Source organism: Megalobrama amblycephala, linkage group LG9, assembly GCF_018812025.1.
Source record: "Megalobrama amblycephala isolate DHTTF-2021 linkage group LG9, ASM1881202v1, whole genome shotgun sequence".
NCBI classification, from domain to species: domain Eukaryota; kingdom Metazoa; phylum Chordata; class Actinopteri; order Cypriniformes; family Xenocyprididae; genus Megalobrama; species Megalobrama amblycephala.
The window spans coordinates 11311508-11337427 of record NC_063052.1 but is presented as its reverse complement, the minus strand read 5'-3'; the positions used below and the strand labels follow the sequence as shown (position 1 = coordinate 11337427).

At 37.3% G+C, this 25920-nt stretch overlaps 1 protein-coding gene across 3 annotated transcripts in view; it reads right to left on the bottom strand.

Moving 5' to 3' along the window:
• Window positions 1–25920, bottom strand: part of vps50 (VPS50 EARP/GARPII complex subunit) — a 169519-nt gene that overhangs the window by 128782 nt on the left and 14817 nt on the right. For all 3 annotated transcript variants that reach the window (XM_048201563.1, XM_048201564.1, XM_048201565.1), the window contains exons 5-11: window positions 22675–22728; window positions 16343–16413; window positions 13920–14037; window positions 13763–13798; window positions 13367–13449; window positions 3764–3806; window positions 2710–2808 (exon numbers count right to left, since the gene is read on the bottom strand). In XM_048201563.1, the coding sequence (XP_048057520.1) occupies window positions 2710–2808; window positions 3764–3806; window positions 13367–13449; window positions 13763–13798; window positions 13920–14037; window positions 16343–16413; window positions 22675–22728 (504 nt within the window). The remainder of the gene's footprint in view (window positions 1–2709; window positions 2809–3763; window positions 3807–13366; window positions 13450–13762; window positions 13799–13919; window positions 14038–16342; window positions 16414–22674; window positions 22729–25920) is intronic.

The window sequence follows — 25920 nt, the reverse complement described above, 5'->3', positions numbered from 1 at the left end:
CGGGTTGATTGGCTTAAACGCCCTCGCTCGGTAACCTCTGATGAAACGGCCACAGTCTGGACTGCAGACTGCAAATAAATTAAGTTCTTAGAGGTGCGTGTGCGCATGTGAGCAAGTGAACATATGAATGAATAAACACACCACAGCTGCCATCTACCCGAGAGGCTATGGTGATCTAAGTGACACGAGGAAGGCTCTTTCAGATGAGACAGGGGACGTCTCAGGACGCATATACTTCCATACTTATATAACACACAAACAAAGAGATGCTCGCAGACGCACAAAGAATACACCATTTGAATAGGATCCATTTTCCAAATGACACTTGAGTTGTTAAATTGATTGTAAACAAGAATTTAATATAAAAAAAACACTCTATATTAACTACATAATGTCTTGACTCATATATAATATAATATATTAATATATATATATATATATATATATATATATAAAAATTCCTGTGATGGCAAAGCTGAATTTTCAGCATCATTACTCATTGACACATGATCCTTCTGAAATCATTCTAATATGCTGATTTGCTGCTCAAGAAACATTTCTTCTTCTTATTACTTTCATTGACATTTTCTTTTAATGATCGATGGGACGCCAGCAGTATTTGAACCACCTATTGTTATTTTACCCAGAAAGTTGGCAAAAAGGTCTAAATCCATAATAATTTTGCATCAGTCCAGGAAGCACAACAACTTTGCTTTAGTTACAGTTTTCAAGGTCAAAATAAACAAGGAGAAAAATAATATACTGCAATCTCATATATTTCTATCTGGACAAGATTTCTCTGAGGTCCCCTCTTATTTTGCCCTTTATCCAGGCATCTCACACACAAGTGCAACCATGTCTAAATCTTAAAAAAAGTAGATCTTTAATCCTGTAGCTCAATGGCAGATCAACAATAGCAGGAGATTTCTACCTGCACGTCGTTTTATAAGGGGACGGGGAAGGTACACCGGCAGAGTAAGGAGTCTTTGAAATATTTTTCCTGGATTCTGCTTTTAAATCACAGCTTTGCTTTCTTCTGGAAAAGAAAAGTGGAAAGCAACAGGGTACACTTTCCTTCTGGCAAATCCTGTGCCAGGAATGAATCATCTTCCCATTTTAAGGGAAAAAAGGAGAAGAGTGGCATAGAGGGGGAGACTGAGTCAAGAAAACACTGGATAAAATGGCTGATTATTTTTATCTAAATGCAAATATTTGTTATAACTTATTATTGTGCACTTGTAATTCAAAAATTTTACATGAATATGGAAATGTCATTAAAAGCACTTCAAATAAAAGAACAAAGTACAAATGTCTCCGAAGTGCTTTGGGGTGCATGTGCCATCTATGGTTGTTTATGCCACTCTCAAAAAAGTAACAATCTGTTAAATGTCACATTAAATGCAAAGCATTTCAATTTCATCTTATTTTAATATGCATTTTATTTTAATATTTATTTAATGGCAAATAGTTTTGGCTAGTCCAGGATAACTGTAAAACGACAAGTGAAAGTCAAGAATTTAGGACAGAAATATTACTATTGTGTGATACTGAAATAAAAATAAAATATTACTTAAAAAAAAAAAAGTACAAAAAAAAAAATTTATTTTATCAAATCAAACCAAATCACAAAAACTTAGCTAATCAGAGCTATTAAAATGACAGCTAAAATGTAAAAAATATGCAATATTTTACTTACTTTTTATGTAATATTTTAAATTAAACTATTGCATAAAATTAAAATACTGCATAAAACAAAACAAAAACATAGCAAAACCAAACAAACCAAATAAAAGCAAATCAAAAGTAAACAAATCCAAATCTAGCAAAACCAAACAAATCTAAATCCAAATCTAAATCTAAATCCAAATCTAGCAAATACAAATTTTGCAAATCCAAATCTAAATCCAAATCTAGCAAATCCAAATCTAAATCCAAATCTAGCAAAACCAAACAAATCCAAATCTAAATCTAAATCCAAATCCACATCTACATCTACACAGCAAAATCCCCAGAGTTAAATCAGCTCTGCTCAGATGACATATGGTCCCTCTCTATATAGTGTTAAAGTAACACTGAAGCAGAGTTAAAGTAAATGAGATTAATTAAGTTATGATTGAGCATTAGTGATGAACACCTGCTGTTAACAAGCATAATCACTGAAGAGAAACACAATAACTACAAAGGACTTCCAGCCACAGCCTTAGATTAAATCAACTGAAGATAAAAGACATTAAATCTCTCAAGATCTGATTAAACAACTCCACAAACAGCATATTATCTCATTAACCTTAACTCTGCTTTAGTGTTATTTTAACTCTATGTAGAGAGGGACCATATGTTCTCTGAGCAGTGTTGATTTAACTCTGGGGATTTTGCTGTGTACATCTAAATCTACATCTAAATCTACATCCAAAAACTTTAAATGGATGGGTGTAAAGAGAAAGTGGAAATATTTCACATTGGTAAATATGTTAACATTGTTACTGTTATTATTATTACTATTATTATGTTATTCAACATTTTCTAATATTTGTTCACAAAGAAAATCATATATATTTTTGTATGACATGTATGTGTATTAAGTAACTATGTGCACGTGGCACGAACAAAATAAATAAATATATAAATGGCTAATCACAGTTATTTGAATGACAATTCAGCACCAGCCAAAATGTCAAGGTCGTGACAGCCCTAGTGGCGATGACTCACCTGTGTCTTGCCTAGAAGCTTATATGCCAGTTGAACTTTGGTGTAGTGAGAAACATCAAAGTGCTTGCAGGTTTTGGACAGCGCCACATCTAGCTGTTCCTGCATGGATGAGCATGAAATCAGCAAGATCAGCATAAGAAATTCAGTGGCATAATTACAGTGCATATGAAAAGCAGAAATGGGCAAAAGAGCTTGAAATCCTCATTTTAAGGTGCTGAAACGTACAATTACCACAAATGAATGAGGGCTGTAATAATCTGGTTTAAATCACTGATGATACTGAATGCACAACTTCATTTTGAGCTCAAAAGATAAGCATTCACATTCTTAATGAGTTGGGAATGTGCGCTGCTATAGAAATAGAAAAGTGGCATGAATCATTGTAATTTTGGTGGCAGCGCTCTGAGTTGGAACAGGCGTCGTGCTATTCGCTAATGCGCGTGATGAGACAAAATGAGATAAAAAGACGGGGAGGAAGGGAAGAGAAAGAGTGAGATACAGATATTAAGAGAGAAACATGAAAGAAGAAGGAAAAAAGAGAGCAAGTCAATGAGTAAAGGGGTTGTATGCGAGGCTGGGTGCCATCCAATTACATTTGCCACACAGAAATCTCTGCATAATACAGAAGATGTCACAAACGGCACTGCTGGGGAAATTGCGTGTGCGCGTGTGGCGGTATAGGCTTCAACGCAGCTACCGAGTCCTGAAAGCCAGCAATTTATTTAATAAAACACAGTCCATCTGCCTTGGGGCCTTAGAGACGAAATGCTGGCAGACTGACACCCTGGGCGCCACTGTTAGAGGTACAAACGCATGGTCAAGTGTTCCTTCCGATCTGTTTAATTCATATAATGTTGAGGCACTATATCAGGGCAACTGCTGTTGTTAAATCTGTCAAGGATGCGTGAGTGTTTCTAAAGGGAATAGGGTGATTGAATGTGAAATTCAATGTCTGATTCAATGAAGAAGAAGGTCACCATGCTGAATTCTCAGTTTGTCATAAGCCTAAGGACAAACAATGAAAAATAAAATTTTATTTCTAAAAGTCACATACCTCGATTTGCTCCAGAGTGTCTTGCAGTTTGGAATTCAACTCGCTGAGGGGGAAAAAAAAGACAAGGATGACAAAAGAAACGGGTGAACAAATAAAAAACCAACAATGTTGGTTCATTATACAGCACAGACAACCATTGTATTCTGTTTGCAGAGCAACACAACAAACCACCAAAAACATTATAGCAACATGTTGGAGGTAAAAGCAGCTTGCTTTCTCAGAGAAAATTGCTATCAGAGTGAGAGAGCACTAAATAACACAAAACCAGAATCATACACCATGACATTTCTGTGGAAAAAAATGCACTGACATTTGAAAAGCAAGGATGTATTTTTACCAAACTTGGCTTCTTGCTTATCTTGTGCAGATGGAGGAAGACAGATGTGTGTTGTTAATGTCGAGAGGGATGTGCTAAACTAGTCAGTGGGTTGTCTGAATGAGGGAGGGAAAAATAAAAAGACTAGTAGGTCTTACGAAAGCCATGAATAATAAGGTCGATTTAGGGTCATGTCCATAGGCGCCGATCCCGTGGGTGCTCGGGGGCTGGAGCACCCACGGAAAAATACGAGATATTCTCCATTGATTTTAACCAATAAAAAAAATCGATTGGAGCTTTCAGACACATCTTTTTATAGTTTATTTAAGGCCGTTTATATGGCGATATTTTAATGGCAAATATTGAGAGCGCATCCAATAGATGCGCGAGCACAAATGGCTCTGCTCTCGATCAGATACATGCGCGCTCAAAACTCTTCTTGCATCAGATATCAGCGAGAGCATGACTCGCGACAACACTCGTGAAAATAATGTGCTTTTGGGTCGAAATTGTCATCTTGCTGCACGGATATAATGCAAATAAAATATCCAGTTGACGTTGATTTGAGTTAAATAAGAAGGGAACTAGCGCTGAAACGTGTTGTTTTTTGAAATCATGCTTTGTGGCTCGAGTAAGTTAGTCTTTAGACATGCGCGTCAATCTATCGCTCGACTCTTCTTTCCAGGGAAATCACTAACAACGTGCACACAAACATGTCCCTGCTCTTGATATACAAACATTAATGAACTTCTTTTAACTTTATGAGGGGAAAAAACATATGAGGGCAGATTCGAACCTCTGATAATTAAAGCACGGCTGGACATCTGATTCTATTAACAAAAATGCTACCACGAGACCATTAGGGAACACAGAAATCGATCCCGGATTATCTATAATATAATATGGATGTAATGGGGAGGGGTTGATGTGGGGCACTGGGCACCCACCGGCAGAAACATAAACCGGCGCCTATGGTCATGTCAACCACACACCAATCATGGTTAATTGAATGAATGAATGCATGAATAAATCCACAAAAAAAAAAAAATGTCAGCCAATATGTTTGGGGAAAAAAAAAAAAGGCAGCATATTAGGTTTTCTAGGGCATATCAATGTAAATAATTACGTTATAATAATAAAATAATTGTTTCGGACATTATTATTCCTAAGCGCTCATTTTATAGAAAGAGTGTTTAAGGATTAACATTTTAGTGTAAAAATATTAGTAATTTTCACCTCGTGCTCAGTTTCGATTAGGTTGCATAAGGGCTTACCACAAAAGTTGAAAGGTTACACTTGATTTTAATAGTGCACTTTAGACGTTCTACTAATTGTAAGTAACTTTGCAACTACATGTCAAGTAGCAGTCATGGGGCTTGGTGATGGGAAAAAAAAATATGAGACGGACAGGGGGGGGGGTTATAAGTCAATGCTTTAGCGTTTTCTCGCAAAATGTTTGCGTTCCCCTGCGAAACTTTGCGTTCCCTCGAGAACTTTTGTGTTTGCTCGCAAAATGTTTGCGGTTTCCCAAGAAAATTTGCGTTTACTCGCAAAATGTTTGCGTTCCCCTGAGAAACATTGCGATCGCCATATAAACTTTGCATTTGCCCACGTTTGCACTCCTCCAAGAAACTTTGCATTCTCTCGCTAAATGTTTGCGTTCCCCAGAGAAACTTTGTGTTCACTCACAAAACATTTGCGGTTTCCCGAAAAAATTTGCATTTACTCGCAAAATGTTTGCGATCCCTCAACAAACTCTGCATTCGCTTGCAAAACATACGTGTTCCCCTGAGAAACTTTGTGTTCCCTCGAGAACTTTTGTGTTTGCTCGCAAAATGTTTGCGGTTTCCCAAGAAAATTTGCGTTTACTCGCAAAATGTTTGCGTTCCCCTGAGAAACATCGCCATATAAACTTTGCATTTGCCCACGTTTGCACTCCTCCAAGAAACTTTGCATTCTCTCGCTAAATGTTTGCGTTCCCCAGAGAAACTTTGTGTTCACTCACAAAACGTTTGCGCTTTCCCGAAAAAATTTGCATTTACTCGCAAAATGTTTGCGATCCCTCAACAAACTCTGCATTCGCTTGCAAAACATACATGTTCCCCTGAGAAACTTTGCGTTCCCTCGAGAACTTTTGTGTTTGCTCGCAAAATGTTTGCGGTTTCCCAAGAAAATTTGCGTTTACTCGCAAAATGTTTGCGTTCCCCTGAGAAACATTGCGATCGCCATATAAACTTTGCATTTGCCCACGTTTGCACTCCTCCAAGAAACTTTGCATTCTCTCGCTAAATGTTTGCGTTCCCCAGAGAAACTTTGCGTTCACTCACAAAATGTTTGCGGTTTCCCGAAAAAATTTGCGTTTACTCGCAAAATGTTTGCGTTCCCTCAACAATCTCTGCATTCGCTCGCAAAACATACGTGTTCCCCTGAGAAACTTTCCGTTGGCTCGCAAAATGTTTGCATTCCCCTGAGAAACTTTGCATTCGCACACAAAATGTTTGCATTTCCTTGAGAAACTCAAAAGGTTTCAAAGCTTCTCAGAGGAACACCATTGTTTTTGCGAGGGAACGCAAAGGTTTTGAGAGTGAATGCAAAGTTTCTCAGGAAAATGCAAAAGCATTGAAATATTAGCAGATATTAAGCAGACAGTCTACTAATACTCTAATGAGAGTTAGTTTGGGATGTGGTTGCAAAGTTACTTATAGAATGTCTACAGTGGACTATCACAATAAAGTGTTAGCAGTTCAAATATTCGGTTCAAACCAGTACTACTCTCCACTGGAAATAAATGACTTCTGATCTTTTGTTTAGTTTTAGGCTTAAGGATTTTTTCCTGCTTGTCCATTTCCTGCTCGTTTCAGATTTGTGTCTATTGCTCACAGAAATTGACACAAAATCTGACAGTAACTGTTGCATATAGTGGATTTGTTACACAAGTGCTGCTTTGATGGCTGTAAAAGCAGTGCTTTAAAGGGGACGGGGCAGCAACATTTCTAAATGTATCCCCTTTAAAGCACTGCAAGTAAAAATACTAAAGCTAACACAAAAATTAGAGAAAAGAAAAAAAAAAAAAAATCAGACCTATCCGATTCCATTAGCGTCTAAAAGAGCCAGTGCTTTTGGCAGCAATGCCAGCTGAGACTTAAAGCAACATGATACTAGCAGCAACTTTGCCGGTGGCCATGCATAATCATGATCTGACAATTAAGAACAACTGCATTTCATTCCACAAGCTAACTCAGCTTGACATGAGGGATTGCCTAGCCCCTGTGGGCCAGTGTTGTTGAAAGATTAGACAGAATGCATAAAACTTTAATTAAACTACTTCTTCCTTTTCCTCATCCTTCCCCTTTTCCTCTTTTTCCTTCTCTTTGAAGGCACTCAATGCAAACTGTTCCAATAAACTCTCTCATTTTGCCATAACGCACGATTCTTGGCATGAAGAAAATCGTGCAAAAGCAGGAGGTTATTTAATATGCAATATTGTTTGTGTCGTGCCAAAAAAACAGCAGGAGAGGATGTGACCTTTTCATAAAGAAGCTTATTCCTTCAGACAAATACTTTTGAGTGCTAGTGTTCTGGACAAGTCCTTGCAAAGGATGATGCCTCGTGTGACTCGATCTATCACAGTGGGCTCTGACTCGACGTGGGTCCCCCTTTTCCTTCGGGGCCCTCAGAGGAAACCCAGCATCACGTCGAGCTGATCAATTACTTCCGACTCGTGGTTCATCACCACCTCTCCAAGCCTCGTCGTTTCCTTCAGGGAGGCCACACAAAATCACATTTTAATGAGCTTTCACGACAGGATCTGTCGCACAATAAAAACATTTCCATTGAAACAGTCTCATAACATTATCGTTCCATTAGGCAAGAAAGAGCAGAGAGGACAGACCAGACCAAGAGACTTATTTTTCTATTTCGGTTTCGGAACACGAATCCTGTGCAAATAGCATAAGGGCAATGATGGTAGATGTGATTAAATTAAAGGATGTTGCTGGATTTGTGGACAGTGTTTGTACAACTTGAGTGTGCTGGGCTGTAAAACCACACCATTGGGCACTTTTGCAGCTTACACCTCTTTGCAATTAAATCCGCTTTCTTGCACCTGAGCGAGCAGACAACTGAAGTATCCATTACTGGCAGAATAAGCGCTGATATACGGTTCATAACTAGCTGCAGGAAAAGGAAGCAATTATTTGAAGTAGTCTCAAAAAATCCAAAACCGATTTAACAGTTTGCACACCGGAGAAGTTTTTGAGATGAAGCAACGTGAATCACAATTTCGTCATGTTGCAACAGCACACAGTTCATGCCAAGAAAGCAACTGACGGACATCTGCTTTGATTTTATAGATGTCATTTCACGAGAAACCACATTTCCTTTGATCTTTTGAGATGACATTTTGACGTTGTAGGAAAACATTCTGTAGTCATCAGAACGTAAAACTATCCATCCAAAAAGATCAACCATTTCTGAACTTCTGCATCTGTCTAGATGAATGCAATATATGACTGTCCACTTTAAACATCACAAATTGGCCCACCTGAGTAAATAACCAGAAAACATTCAATCCTAAACACCAGAGGAACTAATGATAATGGTTGTTTTTATGTGAAAGACGTGCCAATTTATTTAAAAATGAAGTCCCAAATCATTTTAGTCCCATCTGTACAGACACAATGTGAAGCGGGTTTTGCAAAAAAGGGTTGTTGTTAAATAATGCCCCTTTTCACAAGATGTAATATAAGTCTCAGGTGTCCCCAGAATGTGTCTGTGAAGTTTCAGCTCAAAATACCCCACAGATCATTTATTATAGCTTGTCAAATTTGCCCCTATTTCAGTGTGAGCAAAAACACGCCACTTTTGTGTGTCCCTTTAAATGCAAATGAGCTGCTGCTCCTGGTCTGCTTTCCAGAAGAGGGCGGAGCTTTAACAGCTCGCGCTTCGGTTGCTCAACAACAACAACAAAGCTGGAGAATCTCACGCAGCCAAAATGAGGATTGTCAGTAACGGTGTTCAGCCTTACATCGTTCAAACCGGAGTCGACACTGATGGAGAGACTCAGGAAGAAGGTACAACTTTTAGAATGAAACTGGATGTTTCTAAACGGTTAGTTGATAAACTTTTGTAGTTGCTGTGCTGCTTAATTACTTTTTTAAAAAAAAGTGTACTGTAAGGGGCCGTTCACACAGAACGCGTCTCTGCGTCTAAAAACGCGAGACGCAGCGCTCAGGAGTGGTTTTAAAAAACGCACAGCATAGAACGCGAGAGTCTCGAGACGCGCCTTTGAGACGTGATGCAATAACGACAATAACGGAAATAATAGAAATAGGCAAACTGCAGAATTTACAGATACAAGTTTTGACATGGAAAAAAAGAAAATAAGATAATAATGAGCGCCTCCTCCGCCATGTTGCCATTAAATAAAACAGCTGTCATGCCAACTCGCAACGCTTGCCCCGCCTCCAAGTTCTTCTGATTGGTCCACTGTTTTGGAACTGACATTGATGAGCTGCGCTGCGTGTAAAAGTTGAAATTCTTTTAACTTGACACGGCGTCTTAAAAACGCGGCGCTCATGTGTGAGGCGCTGCAAAAGACGCGAGACGCGAGCGTAACGGTCATGCACGTCTGTCAAGCGCGTGTTTACATAGAAAAACAATGGGAAAGTAGCGCATTGGAATAGAAAAACGCATTCTGTGTGAACGGCCCCTAAGTGTACTTCAAAAAACAAACAAATAAATAAATAAATGATACACCTTTTCAACACTAAAAATTCAGCTGAGAGTGGTACATGTGGATTGTTTCAAAAAGTCCCCACAAAACACTGCTTTGAATGTTTGAAGGTCAGTCAGCAGGCACTTTGACAACTACACCAACAGAAATCTAGCTTTTGACAGTCTCCCCAGACAGTATGAGTCATATTGCATGTGCTTGTGTTCAGAAATCAGTGGGTATGCACATTACAGTATACTCTGTCAATTCTCATTCTATGTAGGTGTGTTAAAATGTTTGTATCTAAAAAGGAACAGGGAGACAGAGATCTGAAATCTGAGTATATCTTGGAATTTCAAAGGCTAGAAATAAAGAAAGTTTTACTTTAGAAGTAAGGAAATAACCAAGTGAAACTTCATTCCGTTATATTGATCGCAGGTGTTCGTAGACTCCCTGAACTCAGGCGTGGGGTACGATTTTTCTAAAACTCCTGTGTTCTGATTCAGGCAGCATTACCCCACAGAGACATCTATATCTGCCCACACAAATGCCTCGTAGCTCAGAATCTCAATGTATCTAATTAAACATCTTATCACTTTTCACTGCAGGGATCGAAAAGGGCAAACTACAATACTATCACCATTTGACTACTGAATAGCACAAAACAAAACAAAGCAAAGCAAAGCAAAGCAAAAGCATCTACCAGCAGGACCATACTGTCCTCTTAAATTATCTGAAACTAGTACTGCATCTATTAAAACACTGTTCAATTCTGTCTGCCACACTTTTGTCTTAATTTCAAGAACCAAATATCAACCTGACTCGTTAGTAATGCAGAGGCTGACATCAAACTTCCTACAGACAGCCATTTTCACCTACCTCACTGCTTGTTGGAGACTAATTGTCTGAAAAAACATAAGCAAGGTGGAAAAACAACATAACAAAACACATGGCTGCTACCTCCTGAAGACTACATTACTGCCAGAGTGTTAAAAACCCAGCATACCAAGCCTAAAATGCCTTTGACATTCACAGGGTATCAGAGTAACACACAAACATATGAGAGAACATTATGCATCATTACATAAACGAGTAATTGAGGAAGCAGAGCAAGTGGCCAATCAGCTCCAAATTGTCTCCTGCTCACATACATCACGGCTAGTCTTTATCAAGACAGTCTAGCTTCTCAAATGTTTCCACTGCAGGTCTTATTATTTCTGCTGCAGCAATGACAGTGCCTTATGGAGAGTGGTCTGTTTGTCTATACAAACTCAACTCTATTAATTGTAACAGACGAGAGTGTAAAATCCAAAAGGGAAAATGGGACTGGTTTCTTTTTCAAATTACATCTCCTTCATTGCAGGCTTTTATGGCAGTCCAGCTTTCTACGATCAACAACTGAAACACACGGACAGGGTCCAAAAACAACAAGGCCAAATAGGAGTAAAAACTTTGCAAGCAAATTAAAACGGAGCTCATCGCCTTTACTTTATTAGAAAATGCAGCAATGCGTGACTATGGTTGTAATATCCCCAATTCTCCAATTTTGTCCCCGCATAACAATGTAAAATAACAATTAAAATTAGAATTAAAATATTTTAATTTTAATTTGTATTTTTTTTAAATAAAAAAATCAAATAAAAATTACAATTATTTTATTTTTAATTTAATTTTTACTTTTAAAATTAAAAAAAAAAAATTATTTTAATTTTAAAAATAAAAAATATATATTTTTTTTTAAAATAAATTATTTTATTTATTTATTTATTTATTTATTTAAAAAAAAAAAAAAAAAAAAAAACTCAATATCTGGCCTGAAAATATGAAATATAAATTTTCATTCCATTTTTCCTTCAAAGCGAGAGATTTTAAACAGAAGGAAATCACATTGGCAGGCTTTCTTGCACTTGCATGGATATCAATGCAGAGCAGGCTGACTGGAGGCTGATCAGATAGCAAAAATTTGCTGTGCCAACTTAAACAGAGCAGCATTGCAGAGTCACAAAAAGGCTGGGAGGGAAAAAAAAGTGTGCAAATATGTATGAGAGACAGCTAAAGACTGGTGAACAATTGCTAGTATCCTTTACAAGAGCTACTCTGACTGTACCCTTCCTGTCTCTAAGGCCACATCCTTATAAGATAAAGACATTCCATTAGTTCGGGTCGTGACATATCGATCACTGGACAGCAAACAGGTGCATTTGTTACTCGCCATCATACTCACTGATGAATCTTCACAGCTTAAGCACCATATCCTTAAACACAGACTACAGACTGTTTTATGCCAGACTGAGAACATCTTGAGTAATAAAAGCAATGTAATGCCATTAGGAGACAGCATGACTACAAATTGATACTGGTATTTTTAGTACAGTACATGCAATAATATATATTCCCAAAGAGCTGAAGTGAAAAAAAACTTTGCCAGAAGAAAAAAATCAAATACTGCATAAATAGGTGTTTGCTATAAATAAAGTTAACTACTACATTGTTGGAAGCATCTTTCTTATTGACAGCCATTCAGATATGGCTTGCTTATTTAAGAAGCAGTAAGTGATTTCTGAGATACGCTGTTGATATTTAAAATTGACAAACACCCTTCATTGCTCCGCCCCAGAAATAATGATCACGCTATGCAACACAAACAACCACTAACAGCTGTGAGAAGCCAATCAGAGATGCCAAAGAGGTGGGCATGGGCTCTGTCAAAGAAGCAGGCATGTGACCCATCAAAGAAGTGGGCATCAGAAGACTGCTGTATCAAATGAAGTCTGAGGCATTATATAGCAAGCCATGTAATAAACAGTGGCCTTACAATGACAGAGGCTGTTAAATTAAATGCAACTCAACCAATCTGAAAAGGTTGACTATAGTATCAATTCAGTTACACAGTATACTGAGCATGAACTTCTGAGCATGAAATCTGCAGTCTATGCTGTACAACAATAGAGTAAATGGCATTACTGTATACATTTCTACAGTAAGTACTTGCTTCACAATTCTTACAGTATCATTTACAGTTAAATTGTCAGAATTGGCACAAAAACTCATGGCAGATTCATTGATCAAAGCTTGATAACACATTAAATAAAAATTACAGGGATTATGGATTTTATTTAAATTTGGTTGGGTATGTGATGACTGTAGCAATCACTGTGACTGTATGTTCACTGTAACCATCTACAAACCTAAAGAGACTGCAATAGCAGCACGAAATGGATAGACTTTTCTTCTCCATTCCTAAATTAGAATGGGACTTGATTTTGTTTATCGAGAATTGATTGGATGGTTGTGATTTGCCATTGCATGCTGGTAAGCATCATCAGAGAAGAGAAGAGATGTTGTTGCAAAAGGGATGAAAAGTTATACTGATTTAAGATTACAGGGGACATGAATTAAAAAAAAAAAAATAATGATGTGCACGGATAATTCATTTAAAACACTGCAATATTCCATAAAAAATAAGAATTGTCAATTTTGATTTGATGGTGACTTTAAAATGAATGGCTACAAATGTAATCAGAACTTCAGGATCTGGATCTCTAACCAATCGTGTCAGCGGTTCTCCACCCACCTTATACAGTTGTAGTGTTTGAATGTGCTGGCGGCCTTCTGGCATTCTAAACACAGCTGGATGGCGCCTGGATAGTCCTCCTCCTGTAAAATTCAGTGCTCCGTTTTACCTGAATATCTTTATCTAGACATTTTTTTAGAAGGCCAAAATAGAACAACTGAGCTAACACTTTAATGAATGATGTTAGATTTCTATCATTACCCTCACAATGACAGAATTTTACATGTGAAATTTACATTTAGAGGACATAAACAGACTAAACACTTCAATTAGAGGGTGTAAGAGACAAGCTTGTACCAAAGCATCTAATACCTTCTCAGTTGTTTGTGAGTTCTCTTTCAAATATGAGGTGTATTTGTGCATTGCACATTTGGACAGATTTTTGTGCCAACTTACCTCCAGCATTTCACTCAGTCGAACATCAGTTCTTTGCTGTAAGAATAGCAAAAAGACGGTCAGAGTGTCTGTGAATCTGGGCAGCTGGAAATTAACATGCACAGTACAGTACAGAAACTCTCTGTTTAGCCATTAACAATGTTGATGAAGTGATTACCAGAGTCTTTATGGTCCTCAAAGACTTCAGCAATCCTGTCAACAGCTGCCGGCGTCTCTGATTGGCCAACAGCCCAAGACTTGCTTCGGTGAAGCCTTCTTTAGCAGAACGAAGCTGCCTGGAAGCAGAATTACAGCATTTGCGTCTATTCTACAGCTCATCAAAACTTAAAAGCAATAGTTGGCCTAAAATGTTGGCCTACTGTAGTTTTAAACCTCTTTTGACTTTCTTTCATTCAAGGAATACAAAAATAAAACATTCTCCATGTTCTTTTTTAAACAACTACAATCTGTGAGGACTAAAATGGATAGTTCACCTAAAAATGGAAATTATCCCATGATTCACCTTCAAGACATCCTAAGTTTATAAAGTTATTAATAACTTAGCTTCCGGCTAGATGCCTCTCGCGGTTCAAACAAATAGGGTTGTGCAACAAACTCAAGCTTCTCTTCTCTTATATCGAAATCCTCTGACATTTCTCTTTAAAAATTTTCATTTTAGATGAGTTTTAATTTGTCAACGGTGTTTTGTTTTGCTCTCTCCTCTGCACTTCCATGTTTGTTAATACATCATGCGTCAGGTCAGGGGTTACTCTTGTGTTGTAAATCTATGTGTACGGTCATCTGCCGGAAGCTTGTCAAAGTTTTAAATTTGGATATTTTTCGTACAAAAATCCATCGTTTCGCTTCAGAAGGCCTTTATTAACCCCCTGGAGCAGTATGGGTTACTTTTATGATGGATAGATGCACTTTTTTTGGGGTTCAAATTACAACGCCCCATTCTCTACCAATATCGAACTTAGAAGAGCCAGGATAATATCGTGTTCAACTGAAAGAACATAGTCATATACTCCTGGCTTAAGGGTGAGTAAATCATGTGATAATTTTCATGTTTGGATGAACTTGTGAACCTTTTGAAGCATCAAAAGGACAAATGAAGTACATATAAAATAGTCCATACAACTTGTGTGCTGTATTCTATGTCTTCTGAAGTCATATGATAGCTTTTTGAGCGGAAAGAGAAAATGCAAGTTGTTATTCACAAAAAAACTTGACATCATCTCTAGCTCTAATGGAATCTACGCACATCTACATTTTCTGCTAAAATCTCAGTGCTACAGTATACTCCCATAGCAAACCCTTCCTTTCATTTTTCTAATAATTAGAGCTAATTATATCAAAATATAGTAGTGGTTAAACGGATCGTTGTTCCGTACGGACCAAGCCCCGCGGTCCGGCACGTATGTGATTCGCAGATCAATTGCAAGTTTCACAGCAACAGAGTGAAAGATTATAATTTGCACATGTTTTGTATTGCTAGTTTACACATTAAATAGATATAAAACTATTCCAGCGCTAGAAGAGGCAAATGAGGATTTAAATCAGTATCGCACTCCACGCTTTTATCGGTGCGCATAGACGCACATACATACAAAGATTAATCTATATTAAATTTATACAGTGAACAGTGTCATTTTTTTTGTACACAAAAATGAATACTACAGTTAGACCTTACACTTTATTACTTTATTAGTAACTTTATTTTGTATTTATCTATTCTTGTAATTAGTGTACAGTATTTGTTCTTTTTACAGTCTGTTCACTTGCCTTTAATAATGTATTAGTTAGGCTAGTAGTTTCTGCTGTGGTATCGGAGTAGTTAAAGTGGGTTAAGTAATAAATACAAAGTTACCCCCCACCCTCCCAATTTTTTTGTGCTGATCCGAAAAATGATCCGATCCGTGAGTTTTGTGATCCGTTGAACCACTAGTATATTACATATATTATCAACAATAGTAAAACTAACATTTTAGTATATATATTAAAAGATAAGATTTTAGTAATGAGTTCCAGAAGCTTTAAAAACCTTTGGATCATATCAATATTGCTTTGTCCTGTTGTGGGATTCTTCCTCAAGATTTAAATGTTATGCTTATTTTTCCTCAGGTCCCATACACTGAACTGCAGCACAAGTTGCAATAATCACTAAGGCTAAATGGCAAAACGATCGTACATTGAGTCCGTTGGCACATTTTTGAGAGTTCATGAGGGAAGTGAAGAAGTTCATGAAGAAATTCTTTCACCAAATCAGTCTGAAAGATTTGTTCTGGCTGATCCACTTCTCAAGATCAACTCCCTGATAAAACAGCTCACTGGAGTGAATAATGATGTAAATCTCTTGCATGTCTGTTTCTCACATAAAGCTATCGTGTGACTTCAGAAGCATTGGAATATAGTGCATGGGGCGTATGGAAGATTTACAGACCTTAAACTTTAATCCCCATTCAAGTTAATTTTTCTCTTATTTTAGTTCCACTAAAGAAAGAAAGTCAAGTTGGAACAACACATTGGTGAGAAATGATAACAACTTTAATTTATTAGGTGTACAATTCCAACATTTTATAGCAATAAAAGCTCTCTGACCTTCGTGCGTTAGTGCAGATGACTGCAGCCAGCTGCAGGTTGGTCTGCAGAGACGTCACTCTCTCAAGCTCCTACAACAACAAATGATTTTCAAGTTTTTTTTTTTTCACGTTTTTTTAATCCAAAACATTAGGTAACCATTACTTTGGTATCCTTTGAAGAGACAATGGCTATGACCTTCCTTTGAAATCGCTGGATATTCCCTCTCACGGATAACTGTGATTCTAACCTCTGTGCTTAATGGGTTCAGGCCAAAGACACCCTCTTCTATCAGGCATGTTTTTCAGGCCCATTATGAACAATAAAGTGAGAGAGATGATAATGGCGACAAGCTTTCATTATGGGAATGAGAAAAGCAGCACAATGAGAAAGAATGTGCTCCTTTAGCCCAAAACGACATGTCCACGAACTAACAGACAGTTGAAGTTCATGGTTTTTTGCAAGGTCCCCCCCCCTTCATACATTCTCGGTTTTGAAGAGCGCAGCTGTCACAGCCTGAGGTGAGCTCACGCTGAGTGACCCAGTCTTTCTGTGCACATTAGATATGGCCAACAGAGCCAGCCTTCAGCACCAAAATATCATCCCACTGTCACGTTAAAGATAATTATTTGACCAAAGAATACGAGGTGGAAAAAATCGATTCCACAGAGAGGGCAGCAGAAACAGAGGCTCCTTATTCAAAGTGTCACAAGGAGAACCGTTCATTCTTCAGAAGGCTATCAGTAGCAAATACCCTGAAGAACGCTGGAAGGTTTCTGAGAGATGAAGAGGCTGTATTGAGCTTCAAGTTGAGTGCCTTGAGAACATCCTGCATACTCCAAAGTACCGCCGAATAAATGACAGTACAAACAGGAATTAAACAAAGGTGTAGTGTTCAATTTGTTCTTGCATTTGGTCTACTGATAAACACATGGAAGGCGTGAGGTTAACAGAGTGTCTGTGCTGAGGAAACACAGGCTGGTCGTTTAACCAGACATCTGCAGAATAAATCTGTGCGATTTATTCGGCGGAATCTCCGTCTCACAGCTTTTGAAGTGCCCTTGGAGTTGCCCTCGCTAGAACAGGAAGCTGAACCCAGCCATAGCCTTGTTGAGTCATAGGGTCCTTAAGGGATCCAGGGGGCTTCGGAGCTCAAACATGAGTGACTCACTGTCTCCGCATGCACACTGCAGCTAAACATGGCTGTCACTCCTCTTCTGAGTGATAAATCCTGCTGAGTTTGATAAATCCCAAAGATTTTGGTCATTTAATGCACTCCCTAATGTTATTAAATATATCCAAGACCTACAACTGTCAAATACAACTAACATCATACAGCTTAAACGGCTGGCATAAACCTTGCTTACTGGCAGCCGCAAAACCAAAATGTTGCCTGCAATTTCGGAATTTTGTTTTCTCAGAATTACACAAGCAATTTCAACTGAATTTATCTTGTATATACAGATTTTAGGCTTCATGGGATTAATTGACATGTCAAGTTAAAAATAGTTATACTTCTAAAAACATCTCGAGGCTCCAACATTAGTCGCATTTTCACCATCAGGCCAAACCGCTCTTGTTGCTTAACCGTTCCATTCCATGCCAATCCAGCCCAGCCGGTACGAATGTGGTTTCATTTTCCACTATTAAAAACAGGGTCCTTTGGAATGTAATACAAATGCGTCAGTCATTACCTTGGTAATGCAAGAGTTTACAGACATATATGTAAAGAGTATGGCTGAGGGGGAAAAAATTCACCTATCGCATTTTTATTCCAGAATTGATATTAATTCATATTAAATTGCTTTACTTCAGTCGACGAGGAGGAGGAACGTTTTCTCTTATTTCAGCAGGGGCGATATGTGTTATGTGTGTGTATATGTGTGTATCGGTGAGTATTACATGACGTCATATCTCTTACTAGTGGACACGAGAAAGTGAAAAATGGCAGACGGAGAGACATATACGGATATACGACCTGCACCATCACGTATAAGTGTATCATTCAACTTTTCCCCATGGTCTAGAGTTAAAAGTGCCATTGAACGTTTTTTTACAAGATGTAATATAAGTCTAAGGTGTCCCCTGAATGTGTCTGTGAAGTTTCAGCTCAAATTACCCCACAGATTTTTTTAAATTAATTTTTTTAACTGCCTATTTTGGGGCATCATTATAAACGCGCCGATTCAGGCTGCTGCCCCTTTAAATTCTCGCGCTCTCCGCCCACGGAGCTCGCGCTTGCCTTGAACAGCATAAACAAAGTTCACACAGCTAATATAACCCTCAAAATGGATCTTTACAAAGTGTTCATCATGCATGCTGTATGCATACATCAGATTATGTGAGTATTGTATTTATTTGGATGTTTACATTTGATTCTGAATGAATTTGAGGCTGTGCTCCGTGGCTAACGGCTAATGCTACACTGTTGGAGAGATTTATAAAGAATGAAGATGTGTTTATGAATTATACAGACTGCAAGTGTTTAATAATGAAAGTAACGACGGCTCTTGTCTCCGTGAATACAGTAAGAAATGATGGTAACTTTAACCACATTTAACAGTACATTAGCAACATGCTAACGAAACATTTAGAAAGACGGTTTACAAATATCACTAAAAATATCATGATATCATGGATCATGTCAGTTATTATTGCTCCAGCTGCCATTTTTCGCTATTGTTCTTGCTTGCTTACCTAGTCTGATGATTCAGCTGTGCACAGATCCAGACGTTAATACTGGCTGCCCTTGTGTAATGCCTTGAACATGAGCTGGCATATGCAAATATTGGGGACGTACATATTAATGATCCCGACTGTTACGTAACAGTCTGTGTTATGTTGAGATCGCCTGTTCTTCGGAGGTCTTTTAAACAAATGAGATTTATATAAGGAGGAGGAAACAATGGAGTTTGAGACTCACTGTATGTCATTTCCATGTACTGAACTCTTGTTATTCAACTATGCCAAGATAAATTCAATTTTTAATTCTAGGGCACCTTTAAAAAAAGCAAACAAAACAAACAACAACAAAAAAAAATTGCAAGACATAGCAATATCAAATCGCAATACTTGAAGAATCGCAATTCTTACAAAAAAATAAAAATAATAAACTTTCTAAATAAACTTATTTTTTAGTTTTAGTTTGAAAATATAGCACCAAAACTATGATGATAACGACACACATAAAGCAATTTTGTTGGAATCACTTACAGAACTTTTTTTTTTTTTTACCAGCTGATGAATGATAAAAGTCAATCAGAATCCATCTGACTATAAAGAGCTCAAACATTTAAAGCGACAGACAATGTAACTGCAGAACGCACTTATAAGAAACAGAACATTATTGTCCTTTGCTATCTATCATAATAGTTATCTTTATAGTTACCATTCTTGGTGTGAATTAGCCTTTTGTTTATCCATTACATCCTCATTATCATCCACGTAAAAGTTTTTGAACACAAAAATGCGTCCTATGTGAACACCCCCTAAGAAACACATCTAATTGGGGTCTGGTGTGCCTTAACCAGAATAGGTATTATTAGCTTACAAACACGGTAACATCAAACTTAATTGAAATCAACTGTAAATAGAGTTACGTCCTAGAGGTTTCATTTCAGTCAGGATGCCGTCTTAGAAGTAACATACGCTGCCTATGTATGCCTTTTAGGTTTTAGAAAAGAGCCCAAGTGATGTGATACACCACTCTTTGACTATTTGTGTGATAGGCACAACAAAATGTATCACAAGATATCTAAAAGCATGGGCGGCCTATAATACAGCTCAAAAGCATGGCTGAAATCCCATCTTATCTCTGAAAGGCCTGGGACAAATGCAGGCTGCTGAGGTGTAAAATGGCTTGTGGCAAAGCACCAGCAGACTTAAAAGCTCTTCAAATGAAGGGACACAAATAACTATACTCTCTCTACATCTATCTGGCAAACACTTCCTGTCAGTTTAAGACATCAAGGGTTTAGTGCTTTCTATTCATGTGTGCTTAGGTGACCCATTTATTCCCAGTCTTTGACTATGTACCGTATGAGTGGGTCTTCCTGAAGCGTTCTCTTGCTAAGGTTACGAGACTAGTCTATACTTAGAACTTCAAAACATCAACTTTAGTTATAATTAGGTAAAAGGAATGTTTTTTATTCAACGTGCATTCTCAATTGTTGTATAAAAGCATCTGAGAAGGCATGAAATATATTACTGTCCACCTCAATGACTAACACAAGAAGAATATGTATTGCTTGCTGTGTTGCTGTACAATGACTCAAGGGCAATTTGCTGTGACATGACTCTAGCAGTAATCTTTAAATGTTTCACTGTCCATTACAGAGGCTGAGATTGAGGTCAAAAGATGAATATCTTGATTCCATTTTGGATAAAGACACTTTCAAGGTGAAGCATGTAATTTCTGAGCGACTAGCATCACCAAATGGAACTGTCTAAAGTTTGACTGTATATCTCCCATTGTTTGGACAAACTAGGCAACTCACAGTGCACAGCACCTCTGAACAACTTAGCCTGCTGTGCTATTGTCCAGTATGACATATACAGTTGAACTGCAAGTGGACAGAATAGAAAATGTATCTGTAGTTTCTAAAGGACAGTTGACATATCATGATTATTAAACAGATTGATGCTGAGATAAGATGCAGAATTTGCAGTATCCCCGAAATAGTCTTTTCTTCTCCAACTTCTTAAAGAAAGTGAAACATCCTTATGATTTAAAACATCAAAAAGGATCACATGGCTTTTGTCCAATCCAATTTTAAACAAAAAAGACATGGGGAGGGAACTCAATTTGACCCTCTGATGTTATAACTAAACTATTAAAGCAAGAAAAAAAGTGGCTATTGCCTCCATCAATGAACACGATACATCATTCAATCAATCAGGCTTCACCATTAAGAAATCCAAACACACCAAACAATTCCACACAACGAATGTGAGGTGAAAATCCTGGCGCAGGATCAAAGCAGAGCATTTCAGGATGTGAATATCTTTAAGAGAAATTTCAAAGTGATCCAAAGTGATCCATTTTCAAAGGGATTCACAGTGATTAAGGATGTAAGAGAAATATGACCATAGGCAAAAGGACACGGAGCCTAATTCCACTTTGATCCCAAATCGCATGGAAATACTCATTTGAGATAGAATCACACAGTATCTGTCAGAATCATCTGCAAAGCACACTGCACAAATATTTTTAAAAATATATACTTAGAGGGTTCAACGGTTTAACCTGCAAGGTAACTAGGATGCAGTTACAGTCATCTTGAAACAAAAGTAAAGGTTACAGTGAGGCAATTACAGTGGGAGTAAATGGGGCAAATATTTGGAATATTTAAAAGCAGTAATAGGAAGTTTATAATTTTATGAATGCACTCTTTCAAACTTGTGTATTGTTTGAGATGTAAAACTATTTAAATCACCAATTTCAATTCCGTTTTATATTTTATGGCAACAAAGACTTTACACAAAGATTTGTAAATTAATTTTTTCACTACATAATTTCACTAAAATCATGTTAACATGCATATTGGTTTTACATCTTGCTGTAAAACCGAAGAGTGAAATGAAATAAATGAAACGAGTTTGTTTCACTCAATTAACAATGAAAGTTCAAAATGAAATTTCAGTGTAGTAATCTGAACTTAATATCATTGAGTTGCAGCAGATTTCTAATTCCCAGCATGTTTTGTCAGGCTGTATAAATAAATGTTGAAATTAAGTGTTATTTTGTGTGTTTTTGCACAAGATTAATATAGGGAGACATAAGTTAGTGTTTAATGTTGTGTTATGTTGGGATTTACAGGAGGTTCTGATTTGTTAGTTTTGTAGGGTTACAAGAAGAGCCTGTGGTTTGGTTAAGGATGGGCTGCAAAACTCTGTATGTTGTTTGATTATATACATGCAAGTATATAATGACGGTCTCTTTGAGAGTTATAACAGCATGTGTTATTTGCCATCTAACATTTAATCAAGATCTGAATGTGATGTTAAATGTAAATGAACTATGTAATTAACATTATGATGAGCTGGGTGAGGTTGAGAACTCTGGGAGTGAAGGGATGCCGGTGACGTGATTGTTAATGAGAGACACCTGTGCACCACACTGCCTTGCTCCACTTCCAAGGCTCTCGGCCCCGCCACACTTGTCACAAAAATTTTAGCTATACTTTTGAAACACTGAGTATTTTAACATTTACAAACTGGCTCTATTATATCATAAATTCTGTAACTCTCAAACTGTTCCCTTAACCTTGATGAAACGGGAACAATCCAGCAGACGTATGCTAATTAAACCCATCCTGCAGACCCAATTTTCCAGGATGTGACAGACTGCTTACCTTAACATAGGAAGGCTGTTTCTCCAAAATGAGGTCTGCCACTCTTTTAGATACCTGTAAGATGAGAACACAAGCTAAAGGTTAACATCTGTTCAACATGTTCAAGCTTCACAAGACTACATAATCTGTTTGTGCATTTAACGCCTCTTTTTTTAATCATCTGAGGCATTAGCTGGGGCTTTAAAGGTAGTAAAAGGAAAAAACGTGAACAAATAAAACGTGACACCTTTAATTGAATTGAACTCTATTTTAGGTTTTTTTATGTCTTCCACATCTGAAACAATTAGTCTGTAACAATATATTAAATGTTTTCTTGGCACATTCAAACATTCAGTGGGTAGTAATGGCTCTGTGGAAGGTCAGGCCGTAAATATAAGGCATACTGTGGCACGCTCCGATCAATATGTGCGTCACATGGTGGGGCTGTCAGGAACGAGAGGGAGGGACGGCTGTGAAGAGTTGGCGTGTCGGTGAGAGTTGAACAGATGGCAGACTCAGCTGAGCAGTGGCGTATGTTAGCAGATCACACTGTGCGAAAAGCTGAGACCGACTGGCAGGAGAGCGCTGTGTGTATGTGTGAGACAACTGAAAGAGACATTTTCAAGAGCACCTCAACTTGCTCTTACATATGCATCAGCTCCTGGCTCTTAAAGGGATTGTTCACCCAAAAGTGACATTTCTGTCATCATTTACCCTCATGCCGTTCTAAAGCTGCATGATTCTCATTAAAGAAAACATTATTTATCCATAGAATAAATGTCTAGGGATGCAACGAAATCTTGGCTGCTGATAATTATTGGCCGAAAATGCCATTTTCGATTTTTGGCCAAAAGAGAAAAAAGGCTGAAAATATGAGCTGAAAATATGAGCTGAAAATATGCCGCCCCACCCCTCCATGTTCAGCGATCAGGTTTCATTCTCACGCAGCATGTTTTATTGGCTTGTATTCTTTAAATTCAGATTCAGTAAAATTATTGAATTTAATTAAAAAGTCTAATAATATTTCAAATATACAAAAAAAAAATTTAATAAGAAATGAATAATTATATATTTTTTAAAAAGTCTATTTTGGTTTCGGTTTTCGGCCAAGTGCATCCAGAATTTTTAGTTTCGATGCATCTCTATAAATTTCATTATATGGAAGAAAAAAAAAAGTTTTTGAAAATACCTTCTTTTATGTTTCCGCATTAGAAAAAAAGTCATACAGGTCGGGGTGATTATAGCTAACTAAAAGTAAAACCATAAAAAAGTTTGTTACTTAAAATAAAATAAATGCTAACTGAAAAAAAAAAACTTGCTTAATTTTATTTCAGCTATAAGTGAAACAAAAATGTAATATATATATATATATATATATATATATATATATATATATATATATATATATATATATATATATATATATATATATATATATATATATATATATATATATATATATATATATATAATCTATATAGACATACTAAAATAACAATGATAGAGGTTTTAAAGGAACCTATGATGCCCTTTTTCAAAGTGTTGATTTTGTTTTTGGGGTCTACTATAACATGTTTTCATGCTTGAATGTTTAAAAAACACATTATTGTGTTATATCTTCCCAGTCTGTCATTAACGCTCTGTTTAGTTCCCGTCTCTATGAAGCCCCTCCTTTTGAAAAGCACAACGTGCTCTGATTGGTCGGCCGAACCAGTGTGTTGTGACTGGTCAACCGCTTCGAGCCTGTTTGAGAAATACCACAAGTTTCAACACTACTAAAGCAACTCAAGCAGGCCATTCCCCCTTTTTTGCATTTACCATGCGCGGGAATTATTTAAATGAGAAATACAATGACGTGTTCATTCCTAGAATAAAACTCAAGACTATAATGGAGGCGTTTCAGGGAGTTCAGAAACAGTGCGCACTGATATAGAGAATAACTCCCTTTGGAGTGACTTTGTAATTTTGCAGATCTTTTCATGCTCAAACAGCAACATTACATACTAAAAGTTGAAAATGTAAAAAAGCATAATAGGTCCTCTTTAAAACAACATGATTGTGAATAAATGATGACAGAATTGTCATTTTTGGGTGATCCTTTTAAGCCAAATTTTTCTAACTGATTGTTAAAATCACAAGCACTTAATATGTAAAGATACAGTGTTATTAACACCAAGCGAACCTGTAATTTACTTGGTGAAGGCATTTTCACATTGTGCAAATATGACCAAAGGAGACCTCAACTCAGGAGGATGGAACATGATTTTCACAAAGCTCATTGCTCCACCTATTGGTCATTCATTTCTGTTAAAGACCCCACAGGACGGATTGACGCCAGAATGAGAAAACAAGCTGTGAGGAGCCATCCGGTGTGCCGTTTCCAAAAACTAAAAGACAGAGACTCTGAAAACAGGTGGCCAACACACACTATCTGACTTCGACAGGCCGAACACGATGACAACCGGCAAAGCTGTCTGTCAGCGAGGCACAAGACTCTCTCTGTATGCCTTCCGGCAGCCAACTGTGAGTGATTCCTACATGGGTAATAACTCTAATTAGAAATCTATTAACCAGTGCTTGCACCAGAGCAGTAAACAGCCTGCAATTTTCTCTACCGCTGGTTCTACAAATCCAAATTACAGCAGGGCGGACCTGCGTTACAATTTAGACTTACTTACAATTCTACCTTATTTTCTAATTATGACAATCTATCTTACAAAGACACATTTCATTCATTATAAATATTGTTCATTTTAGCTAATGACTACAAGCAAAGACTTCCCCCAGTCATCTAATCAGTTAAAACAGCATTACATTAAATTAGGACTGGAAAGGAAAACTTCATTAGACAGAAGAAGAGTGAATACAAAGGCCAGCAGTAAACAAGATATTTGATCGGCCTGGTCAATACAACTTTATTCATATTACAAGTGAACTGATTGACATTCATTGCCAGATGTAACAGACAATGAAAGGCTAATTTAAAAGCATGCTTTTAAGAATTAATCACTTGAATGCTTTTGTGCCCTATTGTGTTCTTTAAGGTGAAATGGGGGTTAAAAAAATAAATAAAAATTTAATAAAGCTGGGTGCACAATTTTTAATTGCGATCCTCATGTCACACTATGGGATCTCAGCTGTCATTAATGTCAGACTATACGACAGTCAAGATGCGTTTTTACATCAACCCATACATGTTTAGTGACTGTATGCTGCATTACATGTGGGACTACAATGGTGGCACAAAGAAATCTGTAGCGTTAATTT